The sequence below is a fragment of the Anopheles marshallii genome, chromosome 3 (genome assembly GCF_943734725.1).
Source record: "Anopheles marshallii chromosome 3, idAnoMarsDA_429_01, whole genome shotgun sequence".
Classification (NCBI taxonomy): domain Eukaryota; kingdom Metazoa; phylum Arthropoda; class Insecta; order Diptera; family Culicidae; genus Anopheles; species Anopheles marshallii.
The window spans coordinates 77,758,893-77,775,279 of NC_071327.1; the positions used below are offsets into that span (position 1 = coordinate 77,758,893).

Sequence of the window (16,387 nt, forward strand, 5' to 3'; positions counted from 1 at the left end):
ACCATTTTGGCTTTTCTTACCCATACCCACCCATAAACCATTTTCCCGATAAGACGAACATGAATGCTAACGATATATGTATTCGCACGCTCAACCCGTTGGTGTAATTTTCGGAGCAAAGCTGATTAACTCCTCAGTACACCGAAGGGCCGTCACAAAAAAATGATACGCTTACAAAAAACTGCGCTGTTAAACTCCATAAACTGCATCGTCTAGTAGCCGGTAAGCATCGTTGCAGTAATAGTGCTGTCTTACCCGTGGTATAGTGTTCCCCAGCAGCAAATTCTTTTACCGTAACGTAAGCCATAACATTTTCAAAAAATCATGCACCGAACGATATTTTCAGCATGATGGCCGTCTGCAAAAGGACGAAATTGCTAACAAAACCGTCCACCATGCCAACGCATTGTCCCGGGGCTGATGGGCATAAGGCTGTGATATGGTCAATACATATATGTGTTCGGCAGGGTTACGGCTTTGAGAGAACAAACACTGGACCACTCGGACAGCTCGGCGGATGGCGTGCGGTTGGGTCAGCTGGGGACAACCCGATTGGTGGTAAAATTTTACAATGCAATAAAAAGATATGAATGCATCGTGCGTCACCGTACCGGTTGTCGTACGGTCAAACTTTCCGTGCGAGCCATTGGTAACAAAGAAAATGTACCACGTCCTAGGTACCCGTCGGCAAAGCATGCTCCCATTTGGGAGGAACTGAACCCGAAGACCAAAACCTATATTCGTATAGATAAGAAAATCGAACGAGTGTTTGCCGTAAGGGTCACAAATAAAATGGTACGGTGCCATTCTTTCTCGGATAGATGAGGCATAAAACGGTGTGCCTGACCCCGAGGGCATTCCCTGCAGTATGGCAACAAGATGCAACGGACTTCAACTGGCAGTGGAAGAGCATTGGCCCGATAAAAGCAAACAAAATCCTACCCAAAACCTCAGACCATTCTGCTCGGTAGGTATTAAATTTGCATTTACTGTATACATGCACCGTTTGGTTCGAGAGTCTGTCAAGGTTTTGAGCCCTGGACATAATTGACAGAGGCGTATAGTTCTCAAGCGCAGGGCTGGATATCAAAGGGAAAAACAAATGAGCTTTGGTTAGCTTGTAATTAACAAGCACAAATGAATCGTTTGGTGAAGGCATTATGCTTCTCGGTTTTAAGGCGTATGCGTTTACCCAGCCCAACAGCAGGACGATATTTACTGCTCCTTTAATGATCTTCTCAATATATTGTTGCATGTTTCTTTAAGAGGTTTATTTCCTGAACAACACATTTTTAAAGCGCTTAGCACTGGAGAGCAATATACTTTTGCAACACATGCTAATTCAAACTCCTCACCATAGGGGTGGGTGTCCATTAGTTTGCAAAGAACACTGATATTTTCATTTACCTCACCATATTGGAAAGAGATTAATGACACTTGCAACTTCGGATCGTTAATTTTGTTGTGTTCTTTTTTTTTCTTTCTTTTACTTGCATATCAACTGATCAAAACTTTATCCCTCAAGCAGTATCAGACAGAAATTGAATGAAGAACTTCCAGCAGCAAATAGTTGTGCTTCTCCTTGGGGAAGACACTTCAGACCCTGTTGCCATGGTCTGTCATCCATCAGGATCCATCCTAACCACAACATGGAACAGCCAGCCACATGTTGCAAACACACGATCGTACACACGTCCTACACGTGTGAAGGTTGTTGCCCGGTTATTTATGTTTCACTACGTGGTGACGTGATTAATGGGGTTCTGTTATGCAGCGCCTTAAAATCACCATTCGCCCTTCGGGTTGGTGACCGATAACTTTTTGGACAGTGGTTTTCACCTTAAAGACATTGAGCAGAAGAATATGGCTACCCAATATTCCACAAAGTAAATTTAAAGAACTACAATGTTTCAGCAGATAAACATAAATAATTTAAAAATGAAATTCATTGCAATCTATGGAGTGATCTTAATTTATTAATTTATTTCCATAAAGAAAAACACCCATTTAGGTCGCCAAATGATTATTGCAATTACGAAATAAGCTTTCACATTCATTAATTACTTCCAACATTTGTTCATCATCAATGTACATGGGTCTTAAACAATAATTTGCCGAATTACTATTTGATTATACAATTTCTCAGCTAAATCCATTTTACAACCAATTGCCCAACTATGACAAATGATGTTGTCGCAATAAATATGCGCGAATCGTTTCATTGTTTCGCATTTGAAATAATCCAATGCAACCAAACTACAACAGTTTACCGTACGCATAACGATAATGGTACATCATTTCAACCGTATCAATAACAATTAACTGGTTAACCACCATAACCCTACTATTGCAAACGCTAACATTATCATCGTGGCATACAACATACCCTTCCGGATGACAATCTGCCAAAGTTTATCGAGCCATTGATCGTTGTCAATATTGATCACACTTACCCATGACCTGCGCGAGTGCGAACCGCTCGGAGGGTGGTGTATTTAACGTTCTTTTAATAACTCAATTCACTCGGCAGGCACACATCACACATCGCTGCACCGGGTGAACCGTCGGAATCGATATGAGAGCTTCACCGCACAGCAATCGATAACACCTACCACTAACGGTGCAAAATATTGCTACGTTGCACACATACACCCACACACATGCATGTACAATTTAAAAGATAAAAACACACATTCACTTTAACGTTCCACCACCGTTCACACCGTTCCACGACTGCGGAATCACTGGGCTGCATTAGGTTCGCGCACTTCTCAAACCGATCCTGGGGAGTCCGGACGACACCAGACGAGTGCTCATTAAATTTTGATTGTTTCCAATTTCAATTCATCAACCACCGCACCGATGAATAAAATAGGTGCGGGAAATTAAATCGATTAAAACTAGTGCACTAGCGGCCGAACGCGTGCGCTCGCTCGAACACACAGTGCGTCGGTTTTGTCCCCGTTTTTGCGGTGAAATGCGGTGGAAAAGCCCATCAATCGTTCGCGACAAAGTGCAACACAATCCAGGTGGTTCCGCGACAGTTCGGAGCAGGGGAAATGTAGGACAGGCAGTCAGTCAATTCGAATTTATTTGCCCACGGCTAAAGCAAACACCAACGACCAACGATTGTCCCTTAGATGGGGAGAGAGATAGTAAGAGAGAGGGAGACGACCGAATCGAGATGAAACACATTGCCGGTTTCGTGTTGTGGTTTTGCTGCGGGTTACCGGGGGATAGCCTGACGACACTACCACCACCGGTATGCGAAACCTTCCCAGAACACACAGTGATGATCCAACTGTCTCCGTTGAGGAGGCAGAGAAGGTTTAAAATTTTAATTAAGCGCTTTTGTGTGTGCACGTTGCAATGGCGCGTTGTACTGTCAGCTGTCCCACAGCGAGAGAGATGTGGTGCGTTCGCTTATTTAGTGTCTGGCATCAAGCGTAGTTCATGTTAAGCACTTCGGACGTTTCTTGTAAATTATTGTGAGTAAAAAACGACAACTCCAATGGATTCTTAGACCAAATCCTATCTTCAACACGAGAAACACCATGCGTCTCCATTAATTCAAACAATTTGCAACTGCGTTCCACAGATTGTTTACCTCGGAAATCATCAACAGGTAACTCGTTCGTACACACTGACGATGTCGCTCGGCACTGTAAAATACCTCATCGCGCACTAATCCTTCAAACGCTTGCAGTTGATTATCGACCACTTTGTCGCCCCAGATGTCCGAGAGTCTTTGAGCTCCCTGCAGGCAAACGGCACGCTGGAGCTTTAATGCATCGGAAGAACTTGGAGTTACACCATTCAGGCATTGGTTGTATTGGTTTGTTTCCGAGTCGAGCTGCGCCTGAACGACTCCAAGAAAACCGACGAGTGCACTAGCCACACTCTGTAACGTGCGGACCTCCTCCTGGCCGCAGCTCGATAGTGTGCCGTAGATAAGCCGCGGCAACTTGTCGAACTCGTAGTTATACTTCGAATAGCAAGTGTCTGCCTGCGGGACGGATGAGGTAACGGAGAGGGCCATTCTCCAGGCAAGTTGTGAGACGGTAGCGATGGTACTGTTCAACACCCATTCCGTTTCGTGTCCGTCCATCTGTACCGTGGTGCGGTTGACAAGTTCGTCCAGTGATTGGGTGACGTTGCTGAGACGATTGACAAGCAGTTCGCTCGCGTTCTGCGCCACTAACCGAACGGTGTCCAGATCGTCGAGAAAGAATAGTTTCAGTTTCCTCGTAGCCCCAATTACATTGGAACTGAAGCTCGTACGAATCGTGCGGATGGCGGTCTGCAGCCGCAGCTGAACACCGTTGTGGACGGTCCCGTTCACGTTGGCGAGGGTACTGTTCAGATAGTTTCGCAGCCCGCTCGTTACCGAAGTTAGCCGGGCGATGAAACCATCCATCATGCGGATACGATTGACAACGGCGTTGATTTGCGGTACCGTGGACCTCCCAATGTTGACGTAGTCCAGCAGGACACCGTTCAACTTCCGAATGCCGTTCCGCGGGTACCTGCTGTCAACCAGTGCCTGGCTGGGGCGGGACAACTGCTGGATCTCTACCAGTGTCGGTTCGATCTCGTCCAGAGCAACACTCAGGTTGGCCACATTACGCACCAGTTGGTCCAGCACGATGCTGATGTTTTGTACGCCCGCCGTCCCGAGCAGCAGGCCCGTCCCGTTGATCGTCTGCTGGTGCAGCTCGTTCAACGCAATCGTTGCATTAATGCTACGCCGGATCCCGTCGAAAACAGTCGTTATGTTACCGCTGGAGAGACGAGCCGCGTTCGACAGGGCCTGAAAGATGGGGCTGCCGGACTCTACCAGGCTGTCCAGCACCAGCCGAAAGCCCGTTGCCAACCGGTACAGGTCGGGAGTTTGCAAACCGTACAGCGTTTCGGTGATCGATTGAAACTGGTCAAGCAGACTCAGGATGCGGTTCGTGTTTTGTACCACGTTTCCGGTCGAATCGAGGCTTCCGCTGGCGACTCCGGTCATGCGTGCCGGTACAGCAAAGTCCGGCTTTGGATTTGCGTTCCCATGCTGCGAGAATGTCACGATACCCAGCACGATGCAAGCGAAAAGACGACGATACTTCATGCCGCTTCGGGATGATTCGATTAGTTTGGGTTTAGTTTATTTATGAAAGTGAAGTCCGTTAATACTCGATCTGAGTAACTGCTGTGCTGTGCCGTCTGGTTGGTTTTATACGAAAAAGTACCAGCTGCAGTTTCACTGAAAGTGAATAATTCATCATTTTTCTCACGACACAACACCGAGACAGCAAACCATCTGTCCTAACATTTGCCAACAAATTGAATATTATGACCAATGAGCAAGTGAAGCTTACATGTGTATTGCAACATTATGTCACTTTTTTGCAGATGTTGTGACACATGAAAACTGATAGACCAACCATCTTCTCGCAGATATCAAAAACTAGAGCCATTGCTGCATAGATGTAAGTAGAGAATGTTATAGTAACCTTACTTTTTAGCTTCGGTTTGTTTCTGACCAATATAAATTTGCACCGGACCGGTTTATTTGACTATTTGCAAATGTTGCAAATTGCAAATGTGAAAGTGTAACAGCGCCTGTTCACTCTTTGCTAGACGAGTTACGTCAATAAGACAACCCCGTTGTGTAAGCAAACTTACAGCTCCATCGTGGATCCGAACGTATCAGATGTATAATGCAACGGTTCACATTTTGTCAACAAAATTCACAACCCGTACTCGATGACGACGTGAAGTGTTTCGTTAGAAAACGGAATCAATGGAGGAAGGGAAAGGGAGTAACGAGCTTACACTTCTCACAAAAGAAATGCAAACGCTAAGTACTGGCAAGCACTGCCCTCATTCCACGGAGATCAAACTTTTGACAGCTAAACATTCAATCTCAAGCAAACCGGGGGAGTAACATTCTCGTACCCTGCTTCGGAACGCTGTTACAGCCCTTCTACTGCAGCATTCCAAGACGGAAATAAATTTACTTGTTTAATTAAAGTTTTAGTGTCAGGCGGGATGGTGGAACGCTCATCGCACTCCACTTCATCGCAGCAGCTAAGCCGAGCGAAACGGGGAAGAAAGCACGAGTCTATGTAGTAAGATACTTGTGTTCGGTCTATTCATCTGTCGGAGCAATTTTGTCACCTCGGAAAATGGGGCTGAAAGCAAAGACCAACCGGGGAAAAGCTAAACGTTAAGAATTATTTATGGAAGCGGATTAAAAAGTTCCATGTCACTCACGGTGCGCTGCACTGCTTAGACGCCATGAACGTGTCTGATATCATGAAACACACACAGTGACGACGCTTCGTTGAAGTGTTGATGGAAATCGATTGGGACGGGAGTTTTTTATTCGCTAATTTAATCCTAAATGATTGATGAAAGCACAGTTTTTGTTCACATTCGTAAGTACTATAAATTGATGAATTGGAAAATTGTGTACAAAAATATTTATTTTTTTTTATCATCACAACAGTCGAGACACGTGGTCTACATGAAGACGCCTGGTCCGTATGGAGACGCCGGGTGTTTTGTTATCATTGGAAGTTATTGTTTTAAATTCCTAACTTAAGTAAAGAAATTTCCTTCTTTTATAAATTAAGGAATTTTTGTGGTCCTACATATTATTCTCTGGTTTGATTGGTATGAGGCTTTTGGTTGGTTCGCTTTCAACCTTCTACACTCCATAATACATGATATTCGAACCATTATGTACACATAGTACTTGTATACAAACCCTACCCGAGGGTCGACTTGGGTTGGGTCACTCAGTCTACAAAAATTGGCTAACCATCATCAAGCAGAAAAGCCACGATCCACTCCCACGAACACACAAAAGACACCAACCATCCTGCATGGAACTTCCGCCGTACCATGGTGCAGTAGGTGGCAAGGTGTGAGACGTTGTATGAATATTTACTTTATTTTGATTTAGTAATTTAGAACAAATTTGCATATTTTGTTTTCCGTATTTTGATATGATTATGATGTTTATGTTCTATACCCAAGCCTAGTAGTAGCCCACAAACTGGCCACACAACCGAGGCGTGCGCTGGACGCTGTTGAGGTCGGTTTGGTGCAAAAGACCGGCCGGAAACATAATAGCCACTCGAGCACCACCCAATGCGGGGGAGAAATGCAAGTGTGAACCGTCTAGCCTTTTGGCCGGGTATGCTCGTGTTCAGGTGTTTATCAAAGGCAAACCTTCTATGGTATGGTTTGTGTAGTGGAAACGTGCGACACTGCTCGGCTGGGAATACATAATGAAAATCCCTCCAACCCCTAGAACCCTACCAACTCTCTCCCGAAGCCGATTTGTGGGCCCAGCAGCAGATCTTCTTAATATGCAACAAACCGCGCCGCCGCCAACAACAAAATTCAACCCGGTCGAGCAAAGCGGTCCGGTAACCGAACCAAGCACCGGCGGCCAATCCGGTCGAGCAATTGTTGATCTTTGATTAGAGTGTGCTATAAAATGACACTCGACTCTAACTCGCACACGCCGACCTCCCTTTATTTATTTGTTTCACTACCTCACTAGCTCCGGCTCAGACTCGAGGTGTGTGTGTGTGTGTTATCGTGAACGTGCCTCAAACATTTGCACATGCAAATAGCATTCCCGGTCACAGTCGTGCGAGGGTGCCTATTGCTAACATTTTGCACCGGCCGACTTCAAGTGCCAACCGTAATTTATTAGTTTAGAATAGATAAATAATAGTGATTTGATTTAATTCCGGATCCATCCGAAACGAGATTTCATTCGGGGTGCACTTTACTCCTTCCTGGCACGTGTGCGTATTGCACCGTTTGCGTTAGGTGTAACACCTTACAAACAAACACTTTATTTAAGGAATTAAATTGACATGCAAGTGAAACTTTTTGTTTTTGTTAAGTCCAGAGGGTGGATAGTTTTTACCAGCATAATAATTAGTTTGATTGAATTTTCCCATGCATTCATACGACGTTCATTTCAATGAGGGAAGAATAACATTCATTGCAATCAATACGTAGAATGTAAAATGAAATTTGACGAAACATCACACAGCAGTCTATTACTGTTTGGTCACTGGAATGTCTTGCAAACCGAAAAAAATCCTAACACAATCCAATCCAAACATAGTGCAGCATACATGTGAAACGTGGTTCTGTTTTCCATTGTATATCCTTATGATAACAATCGAAGATATGTTGTTACGATACCGTATTGCGTCCAACAGAAACCATGCTCATCACACAGGAATATTCGTTGCCAACCAATAAATTACACACCACCGCTACTGCGAAGATATCATCAACTCGCTCCGTAAATGGTGCATTTGCTGTAGCTGTATTTCTCTCCCACCCTTAGCACAACTGCAGTCAGTGAGGTTAAATACATTAAATTCCATCAGCACATCACGAATGCTAGACACCTCTGCAACGTGATTTGACAGTTGATCTGTCGCGGTAAACCAGTCGTTTGCAGGACCGTTGGTTTACCTAACAACGTTACCGTATAGCGGGAGAAAGAGCGAAAGGTAGACACGAACCGACCGATGGCGGTAAATTTGGACCCTTAAAACGAACCTTCACCATAGAGCTGCTGTAGCCGAGTTCCGGAGATTGAGGTTATGAATTCTCTCGTTCGCCTAATCACTACTGCACGCCGTCTGAAATCAACCTCATTATGTAGGTTAACTGCCGCACCGCGCATACCGTGGTAGAGGAAGCTGGTGATAAATGGAATTTGATGTAAAATCTCTTCTCCGACCGTTTTGGTATGGGCATGGGTTCATTTGGAAGCTGCGATATTCCCAACCAACCCGACACGCGTACGCACAGACACACACACACCTAAACCTACAACCCGTAGTTCTCGGCGCTTTAGGTGATTTATGAGTGCTATTTAATTAACTACCGATGTGACCATCGGACCACCAAACTCTAAATCGGACGTTTGGTTTGGGTTGGTGGGTTCATTACGACCATCCGAAGCAGAGTTACTCGATGTTCGCTTTATCAATGCGATTTATGGTGACAGGAGATGGTATCGGTCGCGTATGTCCACATTCTCCACATCGCGAACAGGGCACACGTTTGGCTGTGTTTGTGCGTACAGCCGACAAATATCGACAAATAACAACAAACACACCCGGGCACGATCGGAAGGATTGTTAAATTCAAGCGGTTCATCATTTCATCTGAGACATTGTTACACAAATATCCTTTCACTCTGAAGACTAACTCAATTTGGATATTGGATTAAGTAAGGTTGAATTGATTTGGAGTTGATTCATGGTTGTAATGCATTCATGATGCATGTCTACCATACCAACGAGACTGAATTAATTTTAGATTAAACAGATTGCTTCACCGATATTAATCAGAAGAGTTCAGCCAAGCAGCCAAGCTGCAAAACAAATAGAATCAGCTACGATATGTACTGATCTCATTGAGTAGTACCATTATTACATGCAAATCGTTATACTTGCACCACAGCATGAAGGGAAGCAAAGTACTTGAAATTTAATACTGAATTCAATTGTCCTTAAGGTCTTTCTGCTGCATGGATGCGACGGTCACGAGTGTGGGAAGAAAAAGTAAAACAATTGCCCCGATTGGGTTTTCGCCTCACTTCATAAAGGTAATTTTTCCCCAAAGCCATAAAAGAAACTCGCTTGCGCTAGAAAGCGTACCCAAATGCAATGGCACATTTAAACCAATTTAGAAACGATAAACATTGACTGCATTTGACTGCTTCGTTTCTATAGCTTTCGCCCAACAGACCAAGCTAACTCCATGTGCATTTAAGTGCTTTTTCCCCCAAAAGAAAGGAATACCAGGAATGAAAGTTCGAGAAACATCCAATCGGAGCAAAAACAACATAACGCAAGCAAGAAAAGTGTTCAGTACGCTCAGAACAAGTGCTCTGCACCTTCTAGAAAGGAATAAAAAAGAACAGTAAAAGAAACTTGAAAAAAGAGGAAATCTCGGTGAAAGATCAAATGGCGCCAAATGTGTGGAAACTCAGCGACGGACATGAGCAAAGGAAGCATTTCGTATCGTTTCCACGTTACGTTTTTTTTTTTGTTTCCATCTTGCTTCCTGGTGCTTCCCCCATGCTTATACCCATGCTCAGGCGTCGAAGGTTTAATGATTGGTCAAACCGTTTATACAAACTAACCACTATGTTTTTTGTGTCCCCTTCCCCGTGGAGGCAACACCTTCCTGTCCCCATTTCGAGCGCAGGGCCACCAAAATGAAGGGCGACAAAGTACACACAGGTGAGATAAAAATCAGAAGGTGAAAGATATAAATTACTGTTGGTCACGTTATTAAACACTTTGCCACCGTGGTACACCGTACACGGAAAACGGACAAAAAAACAAGCCAGGGATAGAACGTGTACGCTGCCAACACACGGAGAAAATATAGAACCCTCCCGGGTTCCCATCTACCCCGATCTACTTACACATCCACATGGCGTGAAGCCAGATGAGAAGAACGCTGACCGAACTAATTCATCGGGTATTAGCTGAATGGCGGTTGCTTTTTATGGGAGTTTCACCTGGACGCGACCAGCATGGGTAACTAAAGAAAACATTGAAGGGACTATGTACGATACTGAAAAAAGAAAATAACATGCAACTGATCAAACATGCATTCGCTGCTACTTGGTTGTGATTTGAGGTTCGGTTGGAAAGCACGATGTACGTATGAACAAGCCAATGGCGACGAATGAGCGGAGGATTTAATGTTGATCGTTAATTAGTGGGTTTTTTGGTAATGATTAAGCTCTAAATTGAGATGTAAATACGTCTACCAACTTCGTTCATTCCTTGATTTACTTTATACAAAGGTACAAGCATTTATATTATGTTTACTTAGTGCTTTTAATCCTGAACTTTACAGCACTTATGTAGTGATTGCGTGAAAAAAAAAAAAATGTTGAAATGTTTACGTTACGTTTGCTGGCGTGTCATCAGCGTACTTGCTGGCGAATAGTTTGCGAATGGTTTGCAAAGCCACCCCCGGTTGGTGACCGTTTTGTTGCGGGCCATACAGAATCAGAGAAGGAAAGTGCCACGAAAAGCCACAAGCCACGAACTACCACCAACACGAGGTTTGGTTTTCTTTGGCAAATTCCCGGACGTACTGTAGCTCCGCGCATTACACACAGCATGCTTGCGATCGTTGTACCTCGGTTGCAATTTGCATCGTTTGTTTATCCGCTCGTTGTAACTGAGCAAGATGCGAGTTTTTTTCGTCTTTCGACTCTCATTTCCTTCCGGACCATGCAAGACAAATAAAATCCCATCACGAATGATACAGATACGGGTGATTAATTTACAAACAAAAAACAAACCTAAGTAAACGGACTTCAGTAGTGAGGATGAGTTGAAAAAATGTGCCTTTCAACACCAGCGGCAACATTGTTGATGAGAACGGAATTTCTCCAGAGGAAACGCTTTCATTGTTTGCATTCCGTTACGTGTTTTCTTTGCGTTTTCCAATTTCGATCACTTTGGGTTAACTGTTCGTTGTAACATTTTAATTCCAATGGAAGAATGGATCGTGAAAATTGTTCAATTTATGAAGTAGTTATGTAGTAAATAATTATGTAATTGCATGTTTCCTACTTAATTCGTAGGCTTACCCTAGTCTTAAACTTAAACTCTTTAAGCTAAAACTGCTCAAGCTCTTCTCCGCACCTTTTTAATTTAATTACTCGTGGAAAGAGACACAACAGTTTCAATTAAAGGATAAGCGAGATTTATCCTTAGGTGAGCATTAATCCTTCTGATTGATCCTTCACACCTCAACTCCTTCTTCTCGCTAATAATCTGCCTAATGTCCAATAAATCGTAATCATGCAAAAAAGATAATCCATCGTCAAAGCATCTACCACTTTTCCATGGTTCCTTCCATTCATGGCAGAAATTTATGGTTCTCATTCAATATTTCCACACCAATCGTGCATCAAATGGGCCTCTGGCAAATCCACTTTATTAGATCCTTAGGTGCTCAATTGACGGAAGCAGATAATGAATAGCAATGGGCAGTAGCTGCACCAGCACACGCTGCCCAAGGAATGTCCCTACAGTGTGCAACTAATGAATGTTGAACGAGTAACACCCTGCTTTGCCATACGTTGGTCATCCATTCCAACCTATGCAGAGGGAATCGCACCCCCAAAACAGAAATCCGTTTTCCGATCAGTGTGTTCTATATTTATTTCTGTATTTTTTTTTACTATCACAGTACAACCCTCTTGTGATATGGAGAGGGAAAAGGAATCTCATCCAACCAGTTCCCTTGTTAACTTCGGTTCTTTCGGCTCTGATACCCAAAAAAACAACCCAACCAAACTCTCATCGGACGAACGGGGCTGGTGTATGCGTAGCTCATTGCCCTACCATCCCATAAACAGGGAGCATTCGAAACGACTTCAATCCGGTCAGGTTGAAAGCCAATAAACCAGTGGCACATTCGCACATAATCTTATCAGCTCATAAAAGCTACAGGGAGATTTCCTACCGCATCGGCACCGTATCCCAGAACCTCCCAAAGGACCATGGTATCTGGGCCAATAATTCCGGTTAGATTCGAGCACAGCTCCCTTCCCCATTCCCAACACTCTTTCGCGCTAAATCATCTCATCTCGACGACGAGATCGATTTCGAGCCCACTCGACGTCGATGAGTCCATCGTTCCCCGTTGGGTTCGTTCGCTATCCCATCACGCGCAACTGTGACGCGTGCTCACCTTTGACGTTTTACCGTCTGATTCGAGGCGTCGATTAACCCGAGCCTTTTCCGTGGGTAGGTGCCAGCAATCTGGCACCTACACGTACAAGGGTTTTCATTGTAGCTGTGGCGCATGGGGAGGTTAAGGTGCAGCTACCGTTCGTGCCCAGAATATCAACGACGTGTAGGGGTGGGTTCCCATTCCATCCAGGTACCGGGTAAGGGGGTGGAATACACTTTTGCACAACTGGCACGCATCCTCGATCCAATTCTGCACGAGAAGCACGTTCCGGGAGTGTAATTTTATTAAAAGAAATACAACAAGCGTAACAGTTCCGCCGCGTGAGAGGTGAGCAGCGGTGATTCTCCGGCTCTTGTTGCGGAGTGAGAAGATGGCCTAGTGATCCGTGCATGCGTTTGCTCACGAATGGCTGTCGTCAAAGTCAACTATGCAGCTGCTGGAAGGCCACCATTTGGAGACATATGGGTTTATTGATTTAATATTTTCTCCCATTTGGTGTAGACTTGTAACAGTAGCTCCTATAATCGGTGTGAACATCTCTCAATCGATGACTCACCAGATAAGTAGAATCGATCAACTAAACAAATGTTGAAAGTTATAAACATTTATTAGCTCGAGGTACTTGCTTGTAACGGTATGCAGTACAGAGCCAGAGGAACAAAAACTTAGAACGTGCAACGCATACAAGTTGTTTTGAAGATTTACTAGCGGTGTGTTAAACGATTGTGGTTGAATTAACAGAACCTAAATATGTGCAAACATAGTTTAGTACGTAGATCGTTCAATAAACGATCGATCGATCTCATCCTAGGAAGAAAAGATGCAGTGGTACATTACAAGAAGCACTATGCTCAAAAATCTTAAGTGTCTTCAATTCGTCTTCAATTGATTGGAGTTTTTAAATTGCATACTGATAGGAGCACTGGCGTCAAGACAATTAATGTTATGTAGTATTTTTTGATTATTTTGAAACAAACGTTTACTTTGAATTACATAATACGGCAAAAGCCATCATATTGGAATTAATTAATAAATAAAAAATACTTTTAATTACAGATATTATTGGGCTGCTTAACGTGAAATCGAATACACCTGAAGAAGCACCCCTAGAAAAGTTAGAAATTCCACCAATAAACAAAAGATCAATCCATCCGACCTTGCAGAAGTTTACATAAAACCATCGCTCGCTTAAACACTGAGTAAGTGAAACGGTTGCTAGATCTATAATTAATTGTAATTAATGTTTCAATAAATTTATAACGACACGCCGCACAGTTACCAAACCACGATCTTCGGACGAAACCAACTGGCCAATACCCTCCGGTTCCTTTCAACACCACCGTCCTACACATCCGGAGTCGAGCTGACTGCGATTCTCCGCGACAACCCAGCATATCGCTCGCACATTCCCGATTTCACGACCTCGCGTTAGCCAATTTCGCGCTTCAATGCTTCGGGTGCTTTTAATGGGCTCATAAATCGATTTCCATCCTCGCCTTACACACCGTAAAGAGGCACGATCCGTAGAGTCGTTGCCATACTTGCAGGCGTATGTCACTATTGGTGTGTCCGGTCGACACACACCGCCGTGTCCCGCAGTAAGTCATGAATATATTTTACAACTCATTCACAATTTTGTGGCTTCTGATTAATTTTTATATTCCACATTAATTTTGTGCCATGCGCGCACTGGAAGAATCCGTTCAATGCGATCATGCAGCCCATATGTGACTGCTTTCTACTGCTCGTGTATGAGTTTTTTTTCAAAAAATAACGAATCAACTAGTCTTTTTTGTTCGTATTTTTTTTATTGATCCTTCCCATTTGGGTCCTATTGCATCAGTAAATCATTAACAACACCTTCACGTGTGGTCATATTTCACATTGCGACGTGTTTGAATTTTCGCTTCCCAACTCGAACAAATGGTGGTGGTGGCGATGGCGTGGCAGCTTTCGATGCATTGATTGGGTTCTCCGCATGCCCGTGTTTCGAAGCCCCGTAAAATCTCATTAATATCGAGAACCAAATAAAGCCGACATTATTACACCGATCCAATGGCGGAACGGGATCGTTCAATGTGTATACGATAATACGGCAACAAAGCAGCACTTCATCAGTCAGTGCGAGGATTTAATTGGTGCAACTTTATGTTCAAAGCGGGCATATGCATCGTGCTTTGATTACTGTGCGCTTTGCATCCGCATTAGGAACTTTTCATTCCATTCATACACACAAAGCACACTTTACAGATGCCAAATTATCAGCCCCCTCTGTTCACCGGTTATTTTTTCCTCCTTTAATCAACCACTGCACAGAGCACAACGCAGCCTCAAAATGAAAAGCGGCAAAACTTACTTTAAACATGAATTATTAATTCCGTTGCTAAATCACTAACCTACGGAAAGTGCAGGAGCCATGCATGCGGCCAAAGTATGCACCAATCTTCTATGAAGTGCGGGGCAAAACACACTGCAGGATGAAACCATTTATCGTGGTGAAGTAGAAAAATGGTAAACCAACATAGCAACACATCACCACACACCATCATCTAAAACGCAAAGGGCTGCGAACAGTTGGGAAAATGAACTTTCCGTGCAGCGCGCGCAACGGCCGGGCGCACCCGGGGCGTGTGCAAAAGGGATGAAAAGTTTAATTTAATTTCAAACTACATTCCCATTTAGGCACGAATGGCGGCAACCCATTAGCGAGTGCTTACGCGTGTTTGTGGGGAAAATGGAAAATGTTTTTAACGTGGCATCACCCACACTCTACGCGCGCGTTTAAAATTTTCCACACACTAATAGAGAGCATGGGTGGGGGGCGGCACGTACGGCACGTGGACCACCGTCAGTTGCAAAACTAAAGCAACATCGGAGGATGTGCGCATCCATTGTACAGTATTTTGCTTCACGACACCCACACAGTCCAGTCCAGGCATTAGTATTTTGGTTTTGATGGACCGTTTTTGTCTCATTTAAACGATCAGAATGTGTGGTAACTAATGGTGACGAAATAGCATTCCCAGTTCCGGTCAATGCAGTTGCTAAACACACACACACAGACATATGCGCGCATCCTTTTATCCATTACCAATCGTCCAACTAGCTTAGACAACCAATTTGAATTTAATTGAAATATGGGTCTGAACCGCAATTGTGTAGCGTAACCTGTTACGGACCCGAACTCGACAAGGGTGTCATCCAAAGGTGCACTTAAAATAGCTACACTATGCTACGTTTGTAGGATGAAAACGTAATGGACAATCGATTTACTCTGCGGGGAAATGTTTAATGAAGGTAGAATTAAAAATTTTATTTTAAAATGTGTGAAGCAATCCCAAAAACTACACTTCGCAAATGTGGTTTTGTAATTATAGTTGAATAGTAAACCCGACCAAGAATGTAACAATGAATAAAGTGTAACTGTAGCAACATGCATTTATATCATTGTATTCCTTAGTCCTTAAGCTATTTCTGTCGGTCGGTCAGTGATTTTGTAGGTTTGAAAGACAAAATGAACACAATGTGGTGCACAAAAAGTTCCATATTTCATTTAGTTACATATTAGTTGTACATATTTGCAGTACCAATATTACTTGAATTCATTCACCTTACCAGA

The 16,387-nt window shown here is 43.7% G+C and overlaps 1 protein-coding gene across 1 annotated transcript; it reads right to left on the minus strand.

Annotated features, from left to right (window-relative positions):
* Positions 1-3,565: 3,565 nt before the first annotated feature.
* Positions 3,566-5,113, minus strand: LOC128714170 (uncharacterized). The gene has a single exon (XM_053809046.1). The coding sequence runs from the start codon at positions 5,111-5,113 to the stop codon at positions 3,566-3,568; it is 1,548 nt and encodes a 515-aa protein (XP_053665021.1).
* Positions 5,114-16,387: the final 11,274 nt, after the last annotated feature.

Excerpts from the sequence above, each read along its gene's own strand:
- LOC128714170 (XM_053809046.1), bottom strand. The coding sequence starts at position 5,113 with ATGAAGTATCGTCGTCTTTTCGCTTGCATCGTGCTGGGTATCGTGACA.